At 42.1% G+C, this 27,908-nt stretch overlaps 3 protein-coding genes across 5 annotated transcripts in view; 2 read left to right on the top strand and 1 right to left on the bottom strand.

The window, feature by feature from the left end:
- The first annotated feature begins 3,090 nt into the window (after positions 1–3,090).
- LOC117461000 (E3 ubiquitin/ISG15 ligase TRIM25-like) lies at positions 3,091–5,654 on the top strand. The gene has a single exon (XM_034102672.2). The coding sequence runs from the start codon at positions 3,157–3,159 to the stop codon at positions 4,810–4,812; it is 1,656 nt and encodes a 551-aa protein (XP_033958563.1). The 5' UTR covers positions 3,091–3,156; the 3' UTR covers positions 4,813–5,654.
- A 2,058-nt stretch (positions 5,655–7,712) lies between these two features.
- Positions 7,713–15,976, bottom strand: dctn3 (dynactin 3 (p22)). Its single transcript, XM_034102549.2, has 7 exons — positions 15,799–15,976; positions 13,396–13,480; positions 11,935–12,021; positions 11,355–11,438; positions 9,694–9,752; positions 9,550–9,609; positions 7,713–8,374 (listed from the first exon to the last, which is right to left on the bottom strand). The coding sequence occupies exons 1-7, from the start codon at positions 15,898–15,900 to the stop codon at positions 8,288–8,290; spliced, it is 564 nt and encodes a 187-aa protein (XP_033958440.1). The 5' UTR covers positions 15,901–15,976; the 3' UTR covers positions 7,713–8,287.
- Positions 15,977–17,172: 1,196 nt separating this feature from the next.
- The window catches only part of atg5 (ATG5 autophagy related 5 homolog (S. cerevisiae)), a 43,483-nt gene continuing 32,747 nt past the window's right edge, over positions 17,173–27,908 (top strand). For all 3 annotated transcript variants that reach the window (XM_034102716.2, XM_071205987.1, XM_071205986.1), the window contains exons 1-5: positions 17,173–17,263; positions 18,080–18,262; positions 21,208–21,335; positions 25,163–25,241; positions 26,731–26,893. In XM_034102716.2, coding sequence (XP_033958607.1) covers positions 18,155–18,262; positions 21,208–21,335; positions 25,163–25,241; positions 26,731–26,893 — 478 coding nt within the window. In that variant the 5' untranslated portion in view covers positions 17,173–17,263; positions 18,080–18,154. The remainder of the gene's footprint in view (positions 17,264–18,079; positions 18,263–21,207; positions 21,336–25,162; positions 25,242–26,730; positions 26,894–27,908) is intronic.

The raw sequence follows: 27,908 nt of genomic DNA, 5'->3' as shown, positions 1-27,908 counted from the left end.
TATGTGTAATTCATGGCACAATTCAAACGGGATCGAAAGATAATCTTTCTCTCTCCATTGACTTCAATACATAATTTTTCCGAAATAAGGTCCCATGGAGGTCCACCGTAAGGGGAGGGACTTCGCCACTCTATTGGTCATGTGCGCATTCGTGTGTGTTGGAGGAGGGGCTCTGTAAGGAAGTGGCAGATTTTTCCCAGCTGTGTATTTTCAAATTCTAGCGCACTTGAGCTGGTTTTTCCAAAATTACCTACCCCACCTTTAAGTTAAGATAAGATGTACTTTATTAATCCCAATTTGGGAAAAAATATTTCTTGCAGCTGAACAAAACAAAACTAGGCATTGCACATAAAAAACTAATGAAAAGAGTAGAAATATACTATTCTAAAATATAGACATCTCACAATAGAAATAGAAATAAACCAGCATTAGAGAGTAACACAAATAATAGAGATGACCTTGAAGAGAAAACATCTGTAAAGTGACTGACAAATAAAAGATCCTCTATGCAGAACCAGACATTTCCAGAAAAATATATCCAGTAACACGCAACAAACAAAACAGAGATTTAGACAACAGTAAACAGGAAAAGTTAGGACATTTCTTCCTGTCAAAACAGCAGCTGGGTCACATGATCTGTGCCATGTCAGCTGACTGGATCCGACCAATAGGAACAGGTTAAAAGAATAAAAAAAGTCGATTAAATGGAGAGACGATATGAAGATGGAAGAGATTTAGTCATTTTTATTTTTAATAAATACATCCACCAACACAAATCCTCTTTTCTAATGTTCCAATAATGTGACTAACATTTTAAAACCATTACATCTTGTACATTACATTACATTGCATTTAGCTGATGCTTTTATCCAAAGCGACTTACAATAAGTGCATTCGACCAAGAAGATACAAACCTGAAGAAAACAGAATCATATAAGTACATCAGGTTTCATAGAGCCAAAACATTTCAAGTGCTACTCAACTGGCTTTAGATAAGCCAGTCCTTTGTTAGTATATAAGTGCTTTGTTTGTAATTCTAACGCTCGAAGTGGAGTCGAAAGAGATGAGTTTTCAGTCTGCGCCGGAAGATGCACAGAGACAGCTCTGGTTAAAGTCACAAATGACCTTCTAATAGCCTCAGACAAGGGAGACTTGTCTCTATTCTTGTCTTGCTCGATCTTAGTGCTGCATTTAATACTTTCGACCATGATATCCTATTGCAAAGACTAGAGCACTTAGTTGGCATACAGGGAACTGCTTTAGGCTGGTTTAGGTCCTATCTATCTGAACGCTCTCAGTTTGTACGTGTTAACGATGAATCTTCCACGCAAACCAAAGTTAGCCATGGAGTGCCACAGGGCTCAGTGCTCTGACCTATTTTGTTCACACTATATATGCTTCCGTTAGCCAATATTATAAGGAATCATTCTGTAAACTTTCATTGTTATGCGGATGATACTCAACTATATTTATCAATCAAGCCTGATGAAATTAATCATCTAAATAAAATTCAAGACTGCCTTAAGGACTTAAAAACGTGGATGACCTTACACTTTTTGATGTTAAACACGACCAAAACTGAATCGGCCCAAAGAATCTACGAAACAAACTATCTAAAGATATACTAATTATGGATGGCATTAATTTGGCCTCCAGTGAGACTGTAAGGAATCTTGGTGTTATATTTGATCAGGATTTATCTTTTAACGCCCACATAAAATCAATCTCAAGGACCGCCTTCTTTCATCTAACATTGCAAAAATCAGGCATATCTTGCCTCAAAACGATGCAGAGAAACTAGTCCATGCATTTGTTACTTCTAGGCTGGATTATTGTAACTCTTTATTATCAGGGAGTACCAAGAAGTCAGTCAAGTCGCTTCAGCTGATTCAAAATGCTGCAGCAAGCGTACTAACTAGAGTTAGGAAAAGGGACCACATTACTCCTGTTCTGGCTGCCTTACACTGGCTCCTAGAACACAGGATAGAATTTCAAATTCTTCTTCTCGCCTACAAAGCCCTTAATGGGCAGGCGCCATCTTTCCTTAAATAACTAATTATATATAATATGTAAGTAATATGTATATATAAGTTAGACTCTCTGCGATTCTGCGCTGGGCTAATGCTAATAATGCAATGCGAGGATAATAAAATGGCGGCTTGACAAAAGTTTTTGGGAGTTTTACGGGGCGTGGTTTGCAATCCGCCCAGCCAATCAGACATAGGAACCTTTTTCTCCCACGAAAGTCCCTGCTCTCTAGCAGGGACGAAAAAGGGGGTAAAAAGGTTCTCATGAACTAATGTAGTTCCTGGGGCTTTTTGGTGTGAATGCAAATATATCGTAGTTCTGGTGAACTATTGTGGGAAAAGTACTCCGGTGTGAGACACAAGCGGTTATAGAGACACATCTGTTGGAGGGTAAAAAGAAAAGATTTAAAAGAAGGTTTCAACCACAAATCATTTTGGTGTCAATTAAAGAGGACGTGTAGTTTTCATGTTCATATTTAGTGTGAATGCACAGGATAAGGAGTTTTTCTATATAAAAGCCCCCCCCCCCCACACACACACACACACACACACACACACACACACACACACACACACACACACACACACACACACACACACACACACACACACACACACACACACACACACACACACACACAAAACTACTACTACTACTACTACTACTACTACTACTATAGTACTTACAGTAAAAAACGACTTTCTGCACATCCAACTATTAAATCAATCAGCTATTTCAGGACATTGAGGCTATACATTTACAGTGGAGGAAAGTATTTAACCCCCTTCAGATTTTGTAAGTTTCCCAACTTATTTTACAACTAAAAGCTCTTTTCAAATGAAGAGCAGGTTGTAACCGAGGCTCTGTGTAGGTCAGAGTCTGAGCGTTGTTTGATAAGCACTCCCTCTTCTTCCTGCTCTCAGACACAGCCAGCTCCACTCTGTATTTCCTGGTTCCTCCCCTTCAGATCCACACTGAGGAGGAGGAGGGGTTAACCAACATGTGGGTAAAGTACAAGAGCTGATTGGCCACATTCACTGCACACACACACATGCTGTTCAGATAAGTCACACTAGTTTCAGCTCTCAGGAAGTGAAACTCACACACTCGCTGCTACTGAGAGGTGAAATGGCGCAGAAAGGAGTTCAGCTGGACCGGGAAACCTTCTCTTGTTCCATCTGTCTGGATCTACTGAAGGATCCGGTGGCTATTCCCTGTGGACATAGCTACTGCATGAAGTGTATTACAGGCTACTGGGACGGAGAGCTAATCCACAGCTGCCCTCAGTGCAGGCAGAGCTTCACACCGAGGCCTGTCCTGCGGAAGAACACCATGTTAGCAGCTTTAGTGGAGGAGCTGAAGAAGACTGGACTCCAAGCTGCTCCTGCTGACCTCTGCTATGCTGGAGCTGAAGATGTGGCCTGTGATGTCTGCACTGGGAGGAAGCTGAGAGCCTGTAAGTCCTGCCTCGTGTGTCTGACCTCTTACTGTGACCAACACCTCCAGCCTCATTATGAATTACCTGTCTTTAAGAAACACAAGCTGGTGGAGCCCTCCAAGAAGCTCCAGGAGAACATCTGCTCTCGTCACGACGAGGTGAAGAAGCTGTTCTGCCGCACTGATCAGCAGAGTATCTGTTATCTCTGCTCTGTGGACGAACACAAAGGCCACGACACGGTGTCTGCTGCAGCAGAGAGGACTGAGAGGCAGAGAGAGCTGGAGGGGAGTCGACTCAACATCCAGCAGATGATCCAGGACGGAGAGAAGGAGGTGAAGCTGCTTCAGCAGGAGGTGCAGGCCGTCAATGGCTCTGCTGATAAAGCAGTGGAGGACAGCGAGAAGACGTTCACTGAGCTGATCCGTCTCGTGGAGAAGAGAAGCTCTGACGTGAAGCAGCAGCTCAGATCCCAGCAGAAGAGAGAAGTGAGTCGAGTCAGAGAGCTCCAGGAGAAGCTGGAGCAGGAGATGGCTGAGCTGAAGGGGAGAGACGCTGAGCTGAAGCTGCTGTCTCACACAGAGGACCACAACCAGTTTCTGCTCAGCTACTCCTCACTGCCAGCCCTCAGTGGAGCTACACACTCCTCCAGCACCAACATCCGTCCTCTGAGCTACTTTGAGGACGTGACGGCGGCCCTGTCAGCAGTCAGAGACAAACTACAGGACGTCCTGAGAGAGGAATGGACCAACGTCTCACCGACTGAAGTGGATGTTTTGCTGTCAGCAGCAGAGCCCGCCTCCAGAGCTGGGTTCTTACAATATTCACAGGAGATCACTCTGGATCCAAACACAGCACACACACGGCTGTTATTATCTGAGGGGAGCAGAAAAGCAACAGCCATGGGACAACATCAGTCTTATTCTAGTCACCCAGACAGATTCACTGCACGGCTTCAGGTCCTGAGTAGAGAGGGTCTGACTGGACGTTGTTACTGGGAGGTGGAGTGGAGAGAGAGAGCAGTTGAAGTAGCAGTCGCATACAAGAATATCAGCAGAGCAGGGCTGGAAAGTAGATTTGGATTCAATGAAAAATCTTGGTGCTTAGATTGTAACCAAAACAGTTATTCATTTAGTCACAAAAGCATCATCACTCCCGTCTCAGGTCCTCCGTCCTCCAGAGTAGGAGTGTACCTGGATCACAGAGCAGGTGTTCTGTCCTTCTACAGCGTGTCTGAAACCATGACTCTCCTCCACAGAGTGCAGACCACGTTCACTCAGCCGCTGCATGCTGGAGTTTATCTTTATTCCAGTTATGGAGACACAGCTGAGTTTTGTAAACTCAAATAGCCTGAAGTCCTTGGAGGAACTCTTCTACTTCTTAAACTCACCGTGTGTCCTTCAGAGCTGATTGTCCATGTCTTCACGGCAGAGATCAGCTGTCAATCAAACATCATGGGCGGGGCTTCAACATCTTCTCACGAGTTGTTCTGTAGATGTTGGACTTTCTTCCGGCTCCTTCCTGTGTCTGTGTAGCCACGGAGGCTGTCGCTGCTCAGGAGGATCCTTGTTCACCTGAACTGATGTGTAAACTCTGCTCTAAATATGTGTTGGATATTTCTTTTGATTCATGTTGTTGTTTCTCTTGTAGTGCACGAGTCTTCAGAGAGGAAGCAGCAGAGCTTCTTTTATTGTACACATTTTATTCTGGTCACTTTCTAAAACAATTAAGACATTTATTGACGGATTAAATGTTATTGTTGTTGCCCAAATTAACCAATACATGAGTTCCCCAGATGGTTATAATACTTATTTCATTATAAAATGTTTATTTAAAATAATATTACTGTCATGATCATAATCAATAAGTACATCATTTATTATTCTGTTTTAAATAGCTTAGCGTCTTTGCTTGGGAAATAAAATGTTATTGTTTTGCAGACTAATTGTTGTTGTTGTTGTTGTTGTTATCCAAATAGAAAGTGCTCTGATGTTTTATAGAGCATAACTTATCATGATAATAATCAATAAGGAAATCATGTCTGATTCTGTTTGAAATAGCTGAGATTAAACACATTCATGGTGGAGAAAGTGAAACTCATCATGAAATCATTGAACAGACTTTACTGATGGGATGTGTGATCAAATTAAATGTTTGGATAATTAATAAAGGTTTGTCTTTCAAAAACAAACAGGATGTTCTTCTTGTGTTATGTCCAAGGTGCTACGAAGCTGATGCAGAACATGTGGAAGTGATCTGAGACTAATGAAGCTCAGCGCAAGTTCAACCAGGAAGACCGTCTTTACTCATTCATTTACTATTTCCACGTTACTCTCTCTCCTCTCAATAAGTGATCGGGGGCGTCACTCCCCAGCTTAACCAATCACATCGCTCTAATCTCACAGGCCTATCATAGCGCTCCGCAAACCCTTTTAAATCTGCTCGCCCCTCTGACAGCTGTCATTTCAGGTGACTTGACGCAACCCCCCTCCACCCCTTTTCACCTCCTGTCCCTCTGAATCCAGGGTCAAGCTAAGCCCCTCCCCTTCAGACCAAAACCCAACCATCCATTCACCACCACCAGGGTCAAGCTAAGCCCCTCCCCTTCAGACCAAAACCCAACTATCCATTCACCACCACCAGGGTCAAGCTAAGCCCCTCCCCTTCAGACCGACCCCAACTATCCATTCACCACCACCAGGGTCAAGCTAAGCCCCTCCCCTTCAGACCGACCCCAACTATCCATTCACCACCACCAGGGTCAAGCTAAGCCCCTCCCCTTCAGACCGACCCCAACCATCCATTCACCACCACCAGGGTCAAGCTAAGCCCCTCCCCTTCAGACCGACCCAACCATCCATTCACCACCACCAGGGTCAAGTTAAGCCACTCCCCTTCAGACCGACCCCAACTATCCATTCACCACCACCAGGGTCAAGCTAAGCCCCTCCCCTTCAGACCGACCCCAACCATCCATTCACCACCACCAGGGTCAAGCTAAGCCCCTCCCCTTCAGACCGACCCAACCATCCATTCACCACCACCAGGGTCAAGCTAAGCCACTCCCCTTCAGACCGACCCCAACTATCCATTCACCACCACCAGGGTCAAGCTAAGCCCCTCCCCTTCAGACCGACCCCAACCATCCATTCACCACCACCAGGGTCAAGCTAAGCCCCTCCCCTTCAGACCGACCCAACCATCCATTCACCACCAGGGTCAAGCTAACGTGTAAAGTTATATAAGCATTTTGTACCAGTGCTTTTCACAAGTAGACTCTTGGCCAGAGTAGCTGGAGTGATTCAACAACAACAACAACAACAACAACAACAACAACAACACAAAGACATATCTGAGAAGTGATCAGGATGAACAGATAGAGGGAAAGGAAAAGAGAGTTCACTGAAGACACCAGGAGGGTCAGAGCAGGAGGAAGAGGAGGAGATGAAGACATTAGTGAAGAAGAAGAAATGTATGTGAGGAATACAGATGAAGTGTCAGGAAGAGGGCCAGAGGCAGGGATCAGGAGGCAGAGGAGACTCCAGCTGGACCACATGGTATGTTCTGATTCTCCTTACATGTTCCATCACAGCAGCACAATCTAGACACATATTGAAATGTATTGCTGCACAAGTCACCTTTAGCTCTCTGAAGAGATGGGTGATGTGTGTACTTCATTATAACTAAGTACTTTGACTGTACTTACAGTAAACAGAGTTCTAGGGTATCATGAGTATTTCCTGCTGTTTTATACCATATGTTAGTTTGTGTGTCTGAACACCTCGTTTCTCTTGTGCATCAAGAACACTTGTGTTAGGGCATGATTCAACAATACATAGGTTTTATATACAGTATGAAATACCCCGTATACTGTCCGCCCTCCCATACCACCCAAACATGAGCTCTTGCCCCCCCATGTCAAATGTTCTAGAACCGCCACTGCTTAGCAGAACCGATACATGTGGGCTCACTATTTGGCAAGCAACCTGTCAGTCGCCCTGTTTATCTTTATGATTTATAAAAGATTATTAATGATCTATAAAGTGTTCACAAACTAATGAATAGCAAACTATTCGTAAACCCTTTATAAGGGTAGTCTTATTGTAAAGTGGTACCCATGTGTCTTCTCAGTGTTCATATGGCAGGTCTTTCAGTCCTCAGATACACTCCTCTTGTAATCATTACAGCTGTTTGCAACTGATGGACAGTTTATAGACGAGTGACAGACAGCACACACACAATGGAGAAGTCAAAGGGAAAAAGAAATATTTATTGTATTAACCACAATGATGCATTATGAAACAAAACATATGGAACATTTTAAAACCAGAATATTGGACAGAATAATTAAGTTTAATACAAATCATGTCAGAAGGGAACATCTAAAGACTTGAAGGGGATGTGAGGATGTGTGTGTGTGTCTTGTGACTTGCATTAGAGAGGCATCGAGGAACGTATTACACATCGAGTCGAAATGCAAGCATGACAAGCTTTATTGTCTGAAAATAAATAACTGAGCCAGACGTCACGTGATGGGAGCTCCTTGGACGACTGATGAAGAGTCACATGAGACACAGTCCGAACAACAATTTGAAAGCTGTGTGAAAGCTCAAATATTTAGCCTGGATTGGAGAATTTTCTAAAACGAACAAGGTAATGTTTCAATGTGTTGTTGCCTGACTCAATAACATTTTGTTTACAGAACGATGAGCAGTTTGAAAAGGTGAAATGTTAGGATCTGTGAAGCTCCCGCCACAGTGCCGACTTCTTCTTCATCACCATCAGAAATGTGTGTGTGTGTGTGTGTGTGTAGGTGGACAGAAGCTACTCCACAGGTCGAATGCCCTTGGCCTCCTCCAGGTTCCTCAGGGTCTCGTCCCATTGGGCGAATTGCTTAGAGAGCAGGAACATCTGCCAATCAGAGATCAGTGGTGAGTGGGAGGAGCTTTGTGATATCAAAACGTCGGTGAAACCAAAGACTAAATATGAGCAGCGATCTAAATCTCTCTCCGATGTTCCACTGCTGGGTCTAAAGCTTTAGCATTTATTAGACACGTTAGTTTAGGAACAGAACAAATATGATTTCGGCATCATAACTATGTTTTTATTCCCACAACAGATTTTAAAGTAATGGGAAAATGTTGTAGTGACAAGTAATTTAGAAAACGTTAACATCAATTAGACCCGCCAGAAAAACGCGATTATGCGATCGCATAATTTACCGCGCAGATTTTTTAAAAGGGCGCATAATCCCCGCATTTTTCCACACAAAGTTCAGAAAAAAAAAATTAACTCGTCTTGACGTGAAGTGATGATGATGATGATGATGACCCGACGTCATCAGCTCGCGCATCACAGAAGGTAAACAACACCGTAGAGTGAACGTGTGGCGCTCACACGAGAGAGAAAACACCAAGATGAAAACATCGAATCCATCTCATTTACCAACGAACATTTCTGCTAAAGACCGGGCAAAGCAGTACCCCGATGTCTTGCCCGAAAGTGGGGGGAAACTATTCTGCACCCCATGCAGCTGTGTTGGAGCATTTGAGAACATCGACAGTGACGACCCACTTTGATTCATTCAAACATTCGAACATGCTTTCTGCTGCTGCGGACAGGAAAGCCAAACAACTCACGTTCACCGAGGCATCGACCTCCAAAACCCTTTCGAGGGCTACAAGACACGAGGTGAGTAGCCTACAAGATTGAAGCTGGTCAGATAACGAACAGGTAAATGAAAACAGAATGAGGCGGAGAAGAGTGTGTGTGTGTGAGAGTGTGATTAAAATAGCCCAATTGCTTTTACAATAAATAAACATTGAATGTGTTTAATTGAATAGTAAAGGGGTTTAACGTTAGTGGCAGGTTGTGTGTGAGAGAGAATAAATAAGACAGCCCAATATTTCCAAGAAAATATTTAGCATATTTCGCAACTTTCCGCAATTTCACCGCATAAAATCACATAAAACCCCGAATGTTTAAATCGCATAATCAAGGATTTTAGCCCGCGTTTCTCTGGAGGGTCTAATGTACTACCATTGTCTCGTGGTTTAAATAGAAATATTGTGAAAATAGAAGTGTACCATTTTGTTGTACTCCTCAAAAAGCTTCTTCACTTCCAGGGACTGAGCCTCGGTTTGGTCCTGGGACAGAGGCGAACATGGGGTCAATGGATAAATCACAGTGAGAGAGACACACATTGAGAAAGATGGAGGGGGGGGGGGTACCTGCTCTTTGATGTGGATCTGCGACAGGCGCTGCAGCTTGGTGGCGTGCTCTGGCACATCTGTGAGAAACAGAAACATACAGCTAACTCAGAACACACACTCCTGTTCAACACAGCTGCAACATTCAGGCTCGAGCTTTAAGCAAACAGAAAACCAATTCTGAAGTATTTATCTAGTTCTAGAAAAAACGGTTCTTAAAGTTCCCCTATTATGCAAAATCCACTTCTTCATGTCTCTTCTACATCAACATGTGTCCCCTCTTCTTCATGTCTCTTCTACATCAACATGTGTCCCCTCTTCTCCATGTCTCTTCTACATCAACATGTGTCCTCTCTTCCTCATGTCTCTTCTACATCAACATGTGTCCCCTCTTCCTCATGTCTCTGCTACATCAACATGTGTCCCCTCTTCTTCATGTCTCTTCTACATCAACATGTGTCCCCTCTTCTTCACGTCTCTGCTACATCAACATGTGTCCCCTCTTCCTCATGTCTCTGCTACATCAACATGTGTCCCCTCTTCTTCATGTCTCTTCTACATCAACATGTGTCCCCTCTTCTTCATGTCTCTTCTACATCAACATGTGTCCCCTCTTCTTCATGTCTCTTCTACATCAACACGTGTCCCCTCTTCTTCATGTCTCTTCTACATCAACATGTGTCCCCTCTTCTTCATGTCTCTTCTACATCAACATGTGTCCCCTCTTCTTCATGTCTCTTCTACATCAACATGTGTCCCCTCTTCTTCATGTCTCTTCTACATCAACATGTGTCCCCTCTTCTTCATGTCTCTTCTACATCAACATGTGTCCCCTCTGTGGAAAGAGACTCTGAAAGTTTCAGGAACAAAGATTCTCTCTCTTTTTGATCCATTTCTATAAAAACCTGTCTGAAAATGATCTGATCAGATTTGGCCACTTTATGATGTCATAACGATGTTTTGTCTTGTGTAACCATTAGCCGGGTACTGCCACCCAAAGTCTCCGGCCGGAAGTCCCCGGAGTTGGGGACTGGCTTCGGAAGGCTTCAGTAGAAGCTGCTGGGAGTCCCAGCAGCTTCTACTGAAGCCTTCCGAGTAAATCGCCAGAACGCCTACACCTCCTCATCTCCACCGCTCCCATGTTTTCTTTTGTGTTGCCATAAGTTAGTCTCTCTCCGTTGGTGCGCGGGGCTAATGCTAATAATGCTAATGCCAGCAGCAAATACAATGGCGGCTTCACAAAACTTTTCCGAGTTTTACGGGCGTGGTTTGCAATCCGCCCAGCCAATCAGAAAATGGAACTTTTTTTCCCCAGCAAAGTACCACCTCTCGCGCCTAGTATTCTTTGTAACCAGATCTCTCTCAGAGGGGCGTGGGGAGGGGCTCCTTATTTTCATCTAAAGTAACAGACAGGGAATCAGCACTTTGGAAACAGGGCTGAAACAGAGGGGATTATGGGTAATGCTGCAATGATCTGTTTGGTGTTTCAGCCAATCAGAGACAGGCTCTGTATATATCTGAGACCTGGGATATATTGATGAGAAACAGTATAACAGGGGACCTTTAAGGAAAGGGAGAAAGTGGCATCGTAGGTCACATGCCCGGACGCCGACGACAGGAGACAGTGGCAAGCAGATGTTGTGTTTTCCGTGGTCTGCTCAGTGTCTTGCAGGTGAACTCACCTCTGATGTAGTTGCTGTCCAGCAGAGGCTGCAAGGTGCTGACCTGCTCCAGCAAAGCAGCCTGGGTAAGCAGGAAGTCCTCCTCTGTGCGGACAAACACACACAACAGCATCACAGGGAGAACCGAAGCAGATGCGAGTCTTCTATAGGTCTGCACAATTCATCGAATTAATATCAGAATCACAATTTGGACTAGTGCGATACCCAAATCACAGTAAGTGCAATATTAGGTAAAGGATAAATATGTGAAATATCTGAATGAAGTATTGTGGAGCTGAAGAGAAGTCCTGGTAATGTACGTAATACAAAACCTTGTTAGAAATCCCACTTTGATCATTTTGAATATATATTATTAATGATGTGAATAATGTTTAAAAAATGGTCATTATATATCAATCTTATCACAATTGCAAAATCAGTCAATATGGACGCAACACGTTTTATTTCTCAAAATCGGGCAGCCCTAGTCTTCTATAATCTAAAAATCGTATTTATGCGACACCTTAAAAGCCTAAAGTAAATACACGTTTGTGAACAGACGTTATGTTTAGGTAATGTGTCCTGTCCTTCTTGTTCTCACCAGCCAGGATGAACTCCAGCTTCATGGCGTCAGGGACAGTGATGTGGTCGGTGAACTGAGGGTCCAGGTACTTCAGGAGGTCCTCAACTGCAACACAACGTCGATAAACATGATCAGACAAAACACACTCTTGGATCTGAACACAGAAGAAATACTCAAGATTGAAAGGTTTTATTGTCAGATGCACAAAGCTACTCTGTAGAAATGGCAATGAACATCTTCTGACCTAAGCTCCTCCCACAATGCAACATATATAATCAAATACAAAAACACAAAATAGGGCAAAAAGTCTATATACATGTAAATAGCATAGGGATATGTACAAGAACAGAATATGACATCAAATAATGTAAATTAAAAATAAATTAAATAGGGTTTAGCGGTGATAACTATTCATATAAATTAGTACATTGCAAGATGACAACAGGAATGTTTATCGAGGCACTTCACAGAGCTCAGGTTTTATCAGTGTTATGGCCTGTGGGACTGACTTACCTTGGTTGCTGATTGGCTAATGGTTACACAAGACAACACATCGTTATGACATCATAAAGTGGCCAAATCTGATCAGCTCATTTTCAGACAGAAAAAGAGAGAGAATCTTTGTTCCTGAAACTTTCAGAGTCTCTTTCCGCAGAGGGGACACATGTTGATGTAGAAGAGACGTGAAGAAGAGGGGACACATGTTGATGTAGAAGAGACATGGAGAAGAGGGGACACGTGTTGATGTAGAGGAGACATGAAGAAGAGGGGACACGTGTTGATGTAGAAGAGACATGAAGAAGAGGGGACACATGTTGATGTAGAGGAGACATGAAGAAGAGGGGACACGTGTTGATGTAGAAGAGACATGAAGAAGAGGGGACACATGTTGATGTAGAAGAGACATGAAGAAGAGGGGACACATGTTGATGTAGAAGAGACATGAAGAAGAGGGGACACATGTTGATGTAGAAGAGAAATGAAGAAGAGGGGACACATGTTGATGTAGAAGAGACATGAAGAAGAGGGGACACATGTTGATGTAGAAGAGACATGAAGAAGAGGGGACACATGTTGATGTAGAAGAGACATGAAGAAGAGGGGACACGTGTTGATGTAGAGGAGACATGAAGAAGAGGGGACACATGTTGATGTAGAAGAGACATGAAGAAGAGGGGACACATGCTGATGTAGAAGAGAAATGAAGAAGAGGGGACACATGTTGATGTAGAAGAGACATGAAGAAGAGGGGACACATGTTGATGTAGAGGAGACATGAAGAAGAGGGGACACATGTTGATGTAGAAGAGACATGAAGAAGAGGGGACACATGTTGATGTAGAAGAGACATGGAGAAGAGGGGACACATGTTGATGTAGAAGAGACATGAAGAAGAGGGGACACATATTGATGAAGAAGAGACATGAAGAAGTGGGGACACATGTTGATGTAGAAGAGACACCCCACAGCGTGACTCACTCTTCTTGTGCAGGATCTTCACTCGCTCCCTCTTGTTGGCCGTGTTGGTCAGACCCGCCTGAATCCGGGCCAAAGACTCGGCACACTGCAGGGTTCAATGCATGCATTAGATTTAACGATAAGGATTACCAAGGTATAGGACAGGCGTTACATTTTACAATTCTTCTTCATCACTTTCTTCTCTGATCTGATCTGCTACAGTATACTGACACACTGCAACAACAAAACAAACAAGTTCAGGATGATATCCAGAGCATGCTTTAAGCGCTTCCTTCTCTGATTCGCCCTGTGTCGTGCCTTTTGGGACTAAAGAGAAGTTGTAGTGTCGTGGCAACTGTGGCCGTTTCTCAATCTCGAGGGAAACTGGCTTCCAAGCCAATATTTCAAGGATGCTACGTCATCGAGTGCCGCCGAAGGACTGTTCCAATCTCCAGCATACTTGGAATTCCACGAGGCCGCGTCCTTGGTTTGGGGGAAATTTCGAGGCTGCACATGGGTAGACTTCGGGTCCTTAAAATCCCCACAATGCTTTGCGCACGGACCAATTTCAAAAACCCTTGCGGAGAATGGCTGAACCGACGCAGCACACATTTAAATGTAAGTATAGTGGCGTAGAACACGTGTTGGTAAATATGTTACTTTGTTACTTTGTTTGTTATCACCAAAAATGTGTTCCTTGAAAGTAAAGCAAGTTCATAATTAGATAGACATCGTGAGGTATTTATTTTCGGTACAGTTTATGTTGAAACCGTTAGAGAGAGTGGAACACTTGTTAGCCTGTTCCATTCTTCTTCGTTTTCCGAAGCCGTGGCTTGGAAGCATACTTGCTTCGTTCCTGAAGGAAGTGACTTGGAAGTACACGACTACCAAGCCAGCATCCTCGAGATTGAGAAACACCCAGTATCTCATTACAGTTTATCTGTTTATTTATTTGTATTATGTTTTTAATATCAAATGTATTTTGGATGGTAGATCTAAAAAGATAGTCTTTTATATTTATCTAATCTAATCTAATATGATATACAATGTAAATGAATATTATATATATATATATGTAGTAATAATGATATCATCTATTTATAATTGTAAATGTATATTGTATGTAGACGTACATTTAGATCTACATTTTTGTTTAAAAAAGTGTTAATCATTTAGTTTTTGGGAGTAGGGGTGGCATTAAATAAGTGTACACTTCTTCCCACCCCTTTACGGATGTGTAACTAGGTAAATCATTTGTTTATATATAATTTGTAAGTCAATAATATTTGTGTTCATCAATTTGATACTGCTTAAGTTTGTACAATTTCATAATTCTCTCGTTTCATTTCATTCATATTATTATTGTTTGTGTTATTGTTTTACACGTTCGATATAATTCCTCTTTGAGTATAACTGAAACGAGCTCAACTTGAGACACCAACACAGACAACAGGCACTTCCTCTGCCCCGGCAAATACATCTTCAGGGAACTCATCCACTACAAAGCACCTTTGTTAGTTAAGAGTGATCATGATCATATGATGCTTTAAAGAAACACCCCATGCATTGGCTCCAAAGGACCAAACCATGTCTGTGGCCAATCTGCTAATAACGTGTTTACAGTAGATCAGGGATGTCTGTTATTGCATAAACTTCAGATTTGTGTTTTCATAAATTCCTAGAAACCAGTTGGTGACACTCACTTTTAATAGGTTTTTAACTAATTATGTATTCCATCTATCTATATGTCAATGTGTGTATCTCGTCAAATCTAGTGGAGAAAAACAGAACAATATTTACTCCTAATATGAAGAGGAGTTGCAGTAAATAGGTAAATAAATGATATACTCAAGTAAAGTGAATGTACCTATATATATATATATATATGTATAAAATATATTCCACCACTGTCGTTTATAAATTTAAATGCATTGTGGGTGACATTCAAGTCATACATAGACTAATAACTCAAGGTCTAAGGATAGAGGGTGTCGTATTTCTCATACTGATATTCTGAACAATCTGTGCTGTTGTATTTGCTGTAAAGTGTCTCTACTGTAGGCTATTTTTATTATATGTACAGCACTTTGGCTAATCGTTTATAAATGTGCTATATAAATAAGATTTGATTTGATTAATAAAGAAAATGTTATGAATGCATATCTCTTTAAAAAGGCCAAGTAACAATGTAATAGCTCACCTAACAACTATTTAACTAGAACCTTAACAAACTACAGTAACTTGAGTGAACAGTTGTCATAACTCCTAATAAAACGTATTGTTTTACAGTAAATGTTTACAGCATAAAAAGGGCGTTTACTTAAACCTAATGACAAGGCTACCGTTAGCTATGCTAGGCTAACAGCTAGTTAGCTTCTTTTCTAGCACTAAAACTTATCACAATATAAATTATTCCATGCAAACCTTGGCAGGTTTGGCACTTTTGTTTCTTCTCCCTCCGTATATACGACTTTCCAGCGTCTGGAGACGCATTTCCAGGTTATCCGTCTCCAATTGTTTATCCATTCTTGAAGCTAATAGTGGACAAAATCCAAACAAGCCCTTTTTCTTCTTCTTCGTTTCACGGTATTATGGCGGTGGCAGCCAGCGTTCAGGGCGCATTACCGCCACCTACTGTGTGGACCAGAAATACAGTATCTACCACAAACAATTACAAAATACAATTTAAATGATATGTTTAACTCAGTTTGTCTTACACAAATACAGTCTGTGCTGTTTATTAATGTATTAAGCTTAAACAGCATTTGTAAACTATAACTGCTCCTACATTTTTTTAATGAAATGTTTTGGTTTCTTTTTTTCTGAGGTTACATCTGAGGTTTTATATAATATTACTGTTTGTACATACAATCTGCACTTGCACTCTGTTAATACTCTGTCAATACTTACATCTGTATATTGTATATGTTTTGCTCATTCAATGCTCGCTGTATTGTCAGTTTTTATAATATGCACCTTGTATTTATATTTAGCACATCTTGCAATTCTGGTTGGATACTAATACTAACTGCATTTCATTGGCTTGTACCTGTACTTTGCACAATGACAATAAAGTAATCTAATCTAATCTTCTAGATCACATGTGTCAAACTCTTGGCCCGGGGGCCAAAGCAGGCCCTTGGTGGATTTAATTGCACCTTCACTCAATCCTGAGGTCCAGCTCAGAGCCTGAGCCCAAACATTGATGAACTTGCACCCAAGATGAGATGCCAAGTGTCTGGCTTGAACTAGCATCACAGAGCAGCAGGATGTTTCCTTCTGCACTTTCTTTCTTGAGACAACAGGGCATGTTTGGTTTTCTCTTTGAAGGAAATAGTTTCTTTAAAGCTGTTGTTGGCCTGTGGGAAAATGTAATCATAAGAAATGACTCTGGAAAAGCTGCAGATAGAGCCATAAGAAATGAATGCAACTGATTATTTAATGTTTAATGTTGTTTTTATAAGCAATAATTTAAGCTTTGTTAGTTCCAGGTTTAATATGTGCAATACGTTCATTTCAATAAGTTTTGCAATAAACATTGAACCAGTCCGACCCTCGACTAGTACCCATTTTTAAATGTTGGCCCACTGTGTATTTGAGTTTGACACCCCTGTGGATATTTTAGAATTGTTTATTTCTACTCTTTTAATTGAATTATGTGCAATGCCTTGTTTTGTTTTATGCTGCTGCAACGAACAAAAGTACATCTTATCTTATCTTATTACAACCTACTTGGTAATAAAACCGATTCCGATTCTGACCTGAAGAATTGTCCGCTAGGAGGCGCTGTTTTCCGGGGGCGCTTTCAGCTGTTTTCCGGTGACAGCAGGGGGATGACAACATCACGGCCCTTCTTCCCTTCAAGCTGACTGCATAACATCGACAAAAAGTAAGATTTCCCCTCATATCACAACCTCTTCTTGGCACACAAGAATAATTTGTTCGTGGACAATACCCACAATACCCAGAAAGCAACAACGTTTGTCCATTTAAACAATTGTTTGCTATATTGTCATGCTAACTTAGCTTCCCTAGCTATCAAGCTAACGTCAGTTTCTGCATTACATCTGCGTAGTTTCACAGGCTTGGCGTTTGTTTGGAAGTCTAGCATGTGAGTTGCTGTCTTTTTCTTGACTCTAACTGTGTGATCACTCCCCTAGTAAATAATAACGAAGTATAAGGCTTATTTAAAGCATAATTACTTGAGTCCATGTGCTACTAGCTTATGTTGCACTGCCTGTTTCACTGTGGTTGTGTGGCTTAAAGTTTCACTAATGTTTGTTGCTCTGTTGTGTTGTTGACACCTGTTTACCCTTCAGAGTGTAGTGCAATACCCAAATAGCAGTAAGCACAACATTAAGTACATGATAAATACGTGAAATGATGTATTGTGGAGCTGCAGAGAAGTCCTAATCATGTACAGATCATCTTAAGAAATACCACCAGGATCATCTTAATATATATTATAAAATAGTTCTATGGACAATATTTCAATAATGGTCATTCCTTCATATATCATAGTTGCAATATCAGTCAATATGCAATACATTCGTCATTTATTCCATCCAATATGTATAATAACTCCCCTATAAAATCAGGAAGTATAACGCTTACGTAAAGCAGAATTATGAGTCAATGTAACACTAGCCTATGTGTCCCTGTGGTTTCGCTAATGTGTTTTGCTCTGCTGTGTTGTTGCCACCAGGAAGCCGTCTGCCATTGGACTTCAGAGTCTGTGTGTTGGGGGATTTATTCTTTATGAGCCACTGGGAGCAGCAGCATGGCAGATGACAAGGACGTGTTGAGAGACGTTTGGTTCGGCCGGATCCCCACCTGCTTCCTCCTGAACCAGGATGAGGTTACCGAGAGAGAGGCTGAGCCCTACTATGTAAGATGCAAAACCTGACCCACGATTTGACTTTTGCCTGTGACTAATTCCATAACTCACTTATCTCCTAAAAGCCCCATCTGAAACTACAGCTCAGTATTTGACATCACTATGTAAGAATGAAAACAGAGACATAGCGGATGACTTAGATAAGAAAAAGAAAAGAAACAAACCCTATCTCCATATCAACGCGACTTATTGGAATGTGTCTAAGCAAGCTCACTTAAAAAAAGACAGAGAAATAGTACAAAGTAAAGCCACCTAGTCACAAAGCACATACAACATTAAACAAATCACAATACAGAGGCCAAGCATAACATCCTTACCCATAACATAATCATAAAAGAATCAAACACATTAGTAGAAATACAAATCCAACATATAAGAACACCATAAATGAACAACTAGTAAGGAAATTAGAAGCAACATCTAATGCCCCTTCACATAAAATGCTTCTTGAATTGAAAACACCTGCTGTGTTGCCGTTTATTCAACAGTGATATGTTTGTAGTGTTATGGAGGCAGACCTGGATGTTATGATCTTAATGATTATTTTAAAGAAGACGTAACGAACAGTGTGAAAAAAGTTTTTAGAGAGTACTTGTCCATGGACAGGTGAGTTTGGCAGTTGACTTGTCTGAATACATTTTCACTTGTCCAGAATGGACAAAAATTGGGGCCACTGGAATCTTCTTCTTTGTCATCGTATTTTACACTTTCCCACGGTTTTTATGACACCGCTAACGTAAGTGAGCGGTAAGATTTTACTGCATCACACATAGGGTTGGGTATTGTTTGGATTTTAACGATTCTGGTTCTGCTTTTCGATTCCGGTTATTTTTGTTTCTCGATTCCGGTTCTTTGAGAGGGTAAAAATAAGTCCCATGACAAACTGGGAGAAAAATATATTTATGAAAACATTAAGTCAAATCTGTATTCCTATTTACAAATCACTTCATACTGTTGAATTTCTTAGGAATCGACAAGCAGAACCGAAACTAACATTTCTAAACGAACAATGGCGGACACGTACAATTTGCGAATGAGTTCTGCCTTTTGTAAACTGAATGTATCAATCATTTGTCAATAAATCAGGCCGCAAAACGTCACTTGTCCGCCGGACAAGTCAATTGAAAGATCGACTACTTTTTCGCACACTGGGGAAATGAAAAGGTTTTGCCAGTCTTCCTTAAAAGCTCTCCTTTTGTGGTCTAGCTTTACAGAGGCTCACATCCTAGAAATGCTAGATGTGGTTGGCACGTATTTGTCCATGTCTCCTGACATGTCACAAAACCAACATGTTGAAAGCCATTTTATTATCTTATAGGGTTGGAATCACCAGGCTCCCCACGATACGATACTATCACGATACTTAAGCCATGTTTTGATAGTTTTGCGATTCTACGATATGCTAAGTATTGCGATATATTGCGATATTGCAAATCACATGGGTCATGTCCATGTCCGTCTTCCCTTCCTGGTTAAAAAATGTATTTGCAATATCAATAGTTTATGTAAATAACACCATTTGTGTTATTAGAAGCTGAAAAGGAGATGGCATTGTTTTTGTTACTTTCGTTGCAGTTGTATTCATGTCTTAACGTAACTTCCTGTTTTATACACGACCATCTTTCGGAGGGATATGCTCCAGTTTCTATGAAAAACAAAACGTTTTCTTGAGGTTTTGTTGTTGTCATGGTGGAGCAGGTTGTCACAAATCACAAGACACGTTATCCAGTTTTTAATCCACAGGGAAAAGTCAATCCTGCTAAGAACAGATGAGATTAGAGATGTCCCGCCCCTTAGCCCATCACGTCAATGTGTGGGAGCGCTAGCCAATAGAAGCACGAGTGTTACATAGTGATGTCTTTATGCTGCAGAGTCCAATGGAGGCGTTGTTTGGCAGAGAAACTCCCTCTGATTTGATCCTCTGCAGACCATTTACATGCACTAAAACCTACAGAACACACTCCAGGAAAGGGGACACACCCAAACAAACATGCTAGTGCCATTTAGCACATCTCGTTAATGTTTGCCTCACCAGCAGGGCTTAGCACTTTTGATTATATCAGTTAAAAGGTTTGTCTGCAGCTGATAAACGAACATATACAATAAACAAAGAAGCTCCATAGATCCACCTGACACAATAGGTCTAAGAGCAGGGCTTGAATTTCGACTTGCGCCGTCCCTTATAGATACTGTCTTTTTCCGTTAGTGAGCCGGATCATTTGGCTCGGCTCTCTTAAAGCGCTGGCTGTTTCGCCTCCCACACGGCTCTTCATGTCACCACAGTTTACCACGGAGCCTCAGTTTCGCCGCTGCGAGGCTCTGGCGCTCGCAGCTCACGTGCGCGCTCCACTAGCACCACTCATCGCGTCCAAATCGCGCACGTTCCGTGTTGCCCTGTAGCAGGCACCGCCGATGTCGGGGAAACGATCTTCAATACTCCGAAAAGAATCCCACCAGACTCCTTTGCCCCTCTTTTTCCTTTTCGTTATTTCAAGCGATAAAAACTCTCGATCTTCTCTCGAATTCTTAATATTTTTCAAATGACGGCAAGACGCCCCCCCTGGCGGAAACGCTGGTTCCCAGAGTAGAGTCTTTGATATGCGTATATACAAGAGAGGGTGTTGCAGTCAACAAGATGGAAGAATACCGGTTCAAAGCAGTATTCTGACATTAGTTCAGATTAGCTAAGGCCTGCGTAAGCAATAAACACGACAATCATATGCCTATCTCTCGAGTGACTGCGTCATCGTGCCATTCGTAGGAACAACGTAGGAACGCATCATCCATGTAGTCATACATCTGGCTACATAGGGCCTCTGTTATCATGTGCTACTCTGATACAGAAGGAACATTCAGTATTTTCCCAACAGTGTTAATAGTTTGTTTTTATGTTATTATAATGAACCGGTGTCTTCCTCTTCTGTTGTCCCGCTCAGCTGCTGTTACCCAGGGTGAGCTACCTGACTCTGGTCACAGACAAAGTGAAGAAACACTTCCACAAAGTAATAAGGACCGATGACGCCGAGGAGATGTGGTTCGAGTATGAAGGGACGCCGCTGAAATGGTGAGTGAAGCGTTGTTGGTTGTTTTTCTCCAAGGGGCTGTATCATGAGTTAATGCACTGGTGTTCTGAATTTCCATTTAACATACAAAGAAATATTTAAAACCAGTCAGTAAAAAGCCAAGCTTATACAAAATGTAAGTACCGTACTTTTCGGACTATAAAGCGCACCTGCATATAAGCCGCAGCAGCTAAATTGTCCGTCTGTCTTGCTCTCGTTCTGTCTCTCGGTTCCACTTTTACTTTGGCGCTACCTGTCTCACTCTTTTCCCGCCGCTTAAAGGTGGCGGGCGCGGACCGGTCCTAGAGCCCGTAGAGTTAAAGGTGGTTAATTTTACCTGTAAAATCCATAGATTTAGGAGGTCCCCTAGTGGCCGTTAGCTGTACAAAAAAAATGCGGAAAAAAGTCGCGGCTTATAGTCCGAAAAGTACGGTAAGCTAAAAGAGAACAAGATAGGTAATAAATACAAGAAAGTAACAGTGCAGAGTAAGGTAGGAATCATTGTTTGGTTTAATAAAAAGGCAGCTGAAAATCCTTCAGTCTTGATTTAAGGAAGGGAGAGATGCAGCGGTCAGTTTGGTCCAGACAATTGGAGCTTAATAGAGCAGTGCAGTGTCGAGTCCTAAAACCCGGAAGTGAGTCAGCATTTCTCCACTTCCTGTTCCCTCGTCTCAGAGCCAATGGGATCTCTCCATAGGAGTTTGGAAAATATCTGGAACTAAGGTCTGTGGTTGAGACACGTTGAAGAGACGGATCACGTTTTGTTCTACGACATTAAACCCATCAGCACTGACCCCACTGGAGATTTCTGAAGAGTTGACGTGTCTGAAAAACGATGGTTGTTACCAAGTGGCTGAATAGGACTACAGAAGTCGTGCAGGTCGTTGTACGTCATTACGCCGAACACGTGAACACTCCTCTAAGTCAGTTTCTGTTCTGCTTGAAAGCAAGTCCCTGCCTCGTGCAGACTGTTCAAACAAACGCTTCAACTTGTTCCATTTTGAATCTGTATTTTTGAAGATAGATCTTAAGTTGGCGTGTCGTTGAAGTCGTGCGACTGCTGTAGTTCCTTTATAGCATAAATGATGCATGGCTAAAATGCATGATCTGTTTGGTATTTAGAAAAAGAAAACGTATAAATATACCTTATATAGGTATGGCCCTACAATATATTATTCAAATATAGCATGATAGGTCCACTTTAAACGTGTCTCAACCACAGACCTTATTTCAGCTATTTTCTAAAATCCCATGGAGAGATCCCATTGGCTCTGAGACGAGGGAACAGGAAGTGGTCAAATGCTGACTCACTTCCGGGTTTTAGGACTCGTCACTCTACAGCCAAATCGTCGGCATACATAAGATGGTTTACAATCACATTACCAATCACACATCCTGTTTACAGAGATGCCATCACCAAAACAAAGCAGAAGATGAATATATTCTCACAGGCATCGTATATACATTTTAATTCGATTTGGTGGGGAGGATATCACGCGTCTCTTTTTAAAGCAATCCATCACCTTGTTAGTTTCTCATCTGGCTTTTTTTTGCAGAGCTCAACCGTCTGCAGACACACTAGTTCAGCCACAAGGTGTCAGTATTGTAGCACAGATGATGAAGAAGAGCCTGGTTTACAGAGGCGTTAAACTTCCAGTGAAACACGTTACAGAAAGGTAGCAGCGTTTACAGATATTGAATTATTAGTTGGGTCAAAATATTCAAATGTCAACTGCTTTCATTTCTTGTTTTCATTATAAAAACACAATTTAAAGCATCACTCCAGGTTCTGGTGACCTGCAATGGGAGTTTGACATCATATTTAAAATGACAGATATGCTCCACATTGGTTTGTTGGCTTTAGGGGAACTAGACCTCAAAGACTAACATGATTTGAGGCTGTGATAACAAAAAGCTGCTCTTTCCTGTTGGCTGAAACACAGGAAGTGACAAATGGCAATGTTGGAGTGAAACGTCAACACCTCAGAAGACCACAAAAAAGACGCCAGTTCTGTCCTTTGGCACTTTAAACCTTAGAGAAAGTTACAATTGAACTTAGACATCATCAAATGTTTTCATTAGAATTATTTTCTTCTTTTTAACGTAAGAGATTGAGATTTGAGGCATAAGATTAGACTTGTGTTTTCGTATTGTTTTATTCGTACCGCACGCAAAGAAATTAGTTTGAAACATAGCAATAGATAACATTTTTCAAACACATACGGTCTTTAAAGATGTCTCTGTACGGCTGATATGACGCGTCACAATAGTAAGTAAAAAAAAAAAAACCATTTATCTAATATATCATATTCCAATAGGCTATTCTTGCACTATTTCTATTATATTCTATTCTATCTGTATTTACTTGCACTATCTGTGTTATTGTGTTGCACTGTCGGAGGAGCCTGTGACCTCAGATTTTCATTATCATAACCAGGGGCAGACTGGGACTAAAAATCGTCCCGGGACTCTCGACCGGCCCACTTCAATACCGCTAGTAATTTGGGGGTGTGCTAGTGACTTATCCGAGCGGCCCACCTCGGTACCGCAAGTAAATAGTCAACGGGGGGTGCTAGTGACTTTAAAGGACTTATCCGACCGGCCCACTTCAGTACCGACCCATCGGGATTCGTCCCTAACGTCCCGATGGCCGGTCCGCCACTGGTCATAACTACACTGTAGCTATGAACACATGACAATAAAAGCCTTGAATCCTCCTTGAATCCCAGGCTGCAGTCGAATAGTCCATCAGCTCCTAAGTTCTAACCCTATCTCCTATTCCTTGACCTCTGAGTGAAACGTCACGGGGTTAAGGGATAGTGGATAGGAGAATTCAAAAGGACTTAGGAGAAGAGACTGCGGTACTTTAGAGAATCCGAATGCACTTTCACTTTCCGACGTGTTTATGATGCGCCAGCGGAGGTCATTGTGTGCGTCTGCTGCTGTGGGGAAACCATGGAAACCACGGTTTTCTATACAGCGGACTACAACATGGATGTTTAATAAGAACGAGGGACTACTGTGAACTCATCTAGAGACTCTGCACCGTGCTCTGATGCTGCTGCTTTGCTTTATGAACGTGGACAACAGAGAAACATATTCTTCATGACCAAAGCTGGAATTTAAATAAAAAAGGAAAGTGAAACTTCTGCTCGTCACCCTCTCCCTCCGGTCCACATTAATACAAATGATCCCAACACGTATGATTGTATGAACTAAAGATCTTAAAATCAATACAGATGTATTTATTATAAACGTTAGTCCTTAACATCTATCACTGTGTATATCACCATTCAAACATCTTTTAAAAGTTGAACAAACCCCACACAGCTCAGTAAAGACTGAAATGTTGACTTTATTTGATAATTTCAGTAAAAACTAACGTTCATATTTCTCTCTTTGATTATAATACTGATGAACGTTCAAAACAAAGCACTTTGGCAATTTACCACCTATGTTTTAAAAAGCTTAATAAGCACCGTAACTTTCATGATATCATTTCTCGGTCATAATCGGTTGTTTCCGTGAACGGCCGACTGTTGTGTGACGGCAAATGCTGCGGCCGCAAGGCATTGTGGGGCAGCATTTTCTCCTCTCCTGTCGGTTAGGGAGGTCCAGTGGTTCCTAAGCTAAAGGAAGTTATAAAGGAAGCTTGAAACCTCCTTTCCTATCATCTAGAGAATTTGAACGGCTCTCATCATGGCTGCCACTGAGGGACTTCCGGGTCATTTCACTCCGTTAGGAAGGTTCCTAAGCTGAATGGACTATTCGACTGCAGCCCTACTTGAATCCTTGAATACTACTTCCTGTTTGTGTTTTCCCTTGACAGGCACTATCCAATTGGAGTCCTGTTTGACCTCCATGCATCTAACACTGTCTTACCCTGGAGCATCACTGTGCACTTTAAGGTGAGTGTTCATGCACAGCTTCCACAAGAATGTATCACTTTTTTTATCTGTAAATTGTACGTATTTTATGTTGACATTTATACTACATTTAGAAAGGTGAATGCTATGTGTAGATTAGATAGAACTTTATTAATCCTGAAGGAAATTATTTTTGCCAGGTTGCTCCAAAAATACAATACAGATAATACAGATGCATTTTAATAAAAGTATGCAATGTGCTCAATATACAAAGTAAGAATAGAAAGTAACGTATACAGTGCCACAGTAGAGAATATGTAGCAGCCTGTGACAGTGACAAGTCATTTGGTGACAAGTCATATTGCATATTCAAATCAAATACTAAATATCAGATACTAAAGACCTGCTGTGGCGTTGTGTGGTGGTGCTCGCAGTCTGCTGCTAAAGCTGCTCTGATAGGCTTCCAGAGTGGCTATGCATGGCGTGAGAGTTTTTGTCCTTGATGCTGAGCAGTCTCCTCAGCATCCTCCTATCTGACACCTCTAGCAAAGGCTCACGCTCTACTCCCAGGACCGAACCAGCTTTCCTGATGAGCTTATTGAGTCTATCGGCATCAGCTGCCTTCAGCCTGCTGCCCCAGAACACTACAATATGACGCTTGCTATCATCGAGTCATAGGACATGTTCTGTGACTCGATGGTAGCAAGCGTCATATTGTACGCGGTAGATATGCATTGAAAAGTATCGGATGTGGGAAGAAACCCGCGGAGAATTACTGCTAACTTCTCAGCCTTTTAACCTCGTTCAGCCTCTTGGTTTTATTTTGTGCTTTGGTGTCTTTACTGACATAAGCAGCTCAAACAAAGTGAGCATATTCTTGATGAAGAAAGTGGAACATTTACAGACAAAAGTCCTGATATTTCCCTCGGGAGTTAGAGCAGATAATTCCACTGTTAAAAGTAGAATGAATATCAAATACAAATAATAATGCATTTAATATATTCAACACTTTTCTTAGTACTCAAAGACACTTGTTGATTGTGTGTACCTGACTTCGGACAATTCGCCCAGTCAATCAGAACTGGGGCGCTTTTTCCCCCAGGAGAGTACCACCTCTCAGCAGGCACTAAAAATGGGGGTAAAAGTTCCCGGCACTAAGTACTCTTTTTGGTGTGAACGCGACATAAGGGGTACTAACGGAACTAAACGGGAAAAGTACTCGGTGTGAACGCGGCTATTGTGTTCTTTGTAACCAAATCTCTCTCAGAGGGGCGTGGGGAGGGGCTCCTTATTTTCATCTGAAGTAACAGACAGAGAATCAGCACAGGGCTGAAACAGAGGGGATTATGGGTAATGCGGCAATGATCTGTTTGGTGTTTCAGCCAATCAGAGACAGGCTATAAACAGTAAAATAGGGGACCTTTAATGTCTGCCAGCTTTTCTTGAAGCCCTTCTGCACCAATTGGCCCACCAAGAACTACATAATTATTTAAAGAATCTTTAAATAATTATTTTCTTCTGCATGTGTCAGAACTTCCCGGAGCGTGACCTGCTGCACTGCCCGTCCCACTCTGTGATCGAGGCGCACTTCATGTCCAGCATCAAGGAGGCCGACGCCCTCAAGCACAAGAGCCAAGTGGTCAACGACATGCAGAAGAAAGACCACAAGCAGCTGTGGATGGGCCTGCAGAACGGTGAGACACACACACACACACACACACACACACACACACACACACACACACACACACACACACACACACACACACACACACACACACACACACACACACACACACACACACACACACACACACACACACACACACACACACACACACACACACACACACACACACACACACACACACACACACACACACACACACACGCACAAACTGTAAGCTGATATTCTTATTTAATGATCAAGAACACACTTTTCTTTTGTATCTGTTTGCAGTAGGTGTGGTGCTTTAAAAGACACAGACAGATAGACTCACACACACACACACACACACACACACACACACACACACACACACACACACACACACACACACACACACACACACACACACACACACACACACACACACACACACACACACACACACACACACACACACACACACACACACACACACACACACACACACACACACACACACACACACACACACACACACACACACACACACACATCTCCCTCCAGTCTGATAGCAGTCTTTGAAGCCTCCACTTCCAAACGTCTCCCACAGAAACACCCACCAGCTTCTCTTTCCGTTTCCACCCATGTGTCTCGACAGGTTGATTTCCTATTGGCTGTGATTGTGGTGGTTTGTGTAGGTGTAGCTGTGTGGGGGGGGGGGGGCTGTGATGTGGTAGTCGGTCACTGTGGGGGTCGGGGGTGTTTTAAGTTTGAGGTTTGAGCTCGTCTTTGAAAAGTAAACTCAAAGCGTGGGGTGAGATTCCTGGAAGCACTGCAGGTCAAGTCGATCAGACCATCTGCCCTCTGGGTCAGTTATTTATAAATATGTCACCTTTGTTTTGATCTTTAATTCTCATTATCTGCATATTTTTCATTAAGAATGACTTACACTTTTAATCCCTACGATACATCTGGGATTAATGAATCAGTTATTCGTCTATGAAGGGTTAACACTGTACATCAGATCTGAAAGCCAAATGTAATGCCTCCAAAGGTCTTCC

The sequence above is a fragment of the Pseudochaenichthys georgianus genome, chromosome 16, assembly GCF_902827115.2.
Source record: "Pseudochaenichthys georgianus chromosome 16, fPseGeo1.2, whole genome shotgun sequence".
NCBI classification, from domain to species: Eukaryota; Metazoa; Chordata; class Actinopteri; order Perciformes; family Channichthyidae; genus Pseudochaenichthys; species Pseudochaenichthys georgianus.
This window is presented reverse-complemented; position numbering and strand designations above follow the sequence as displayed.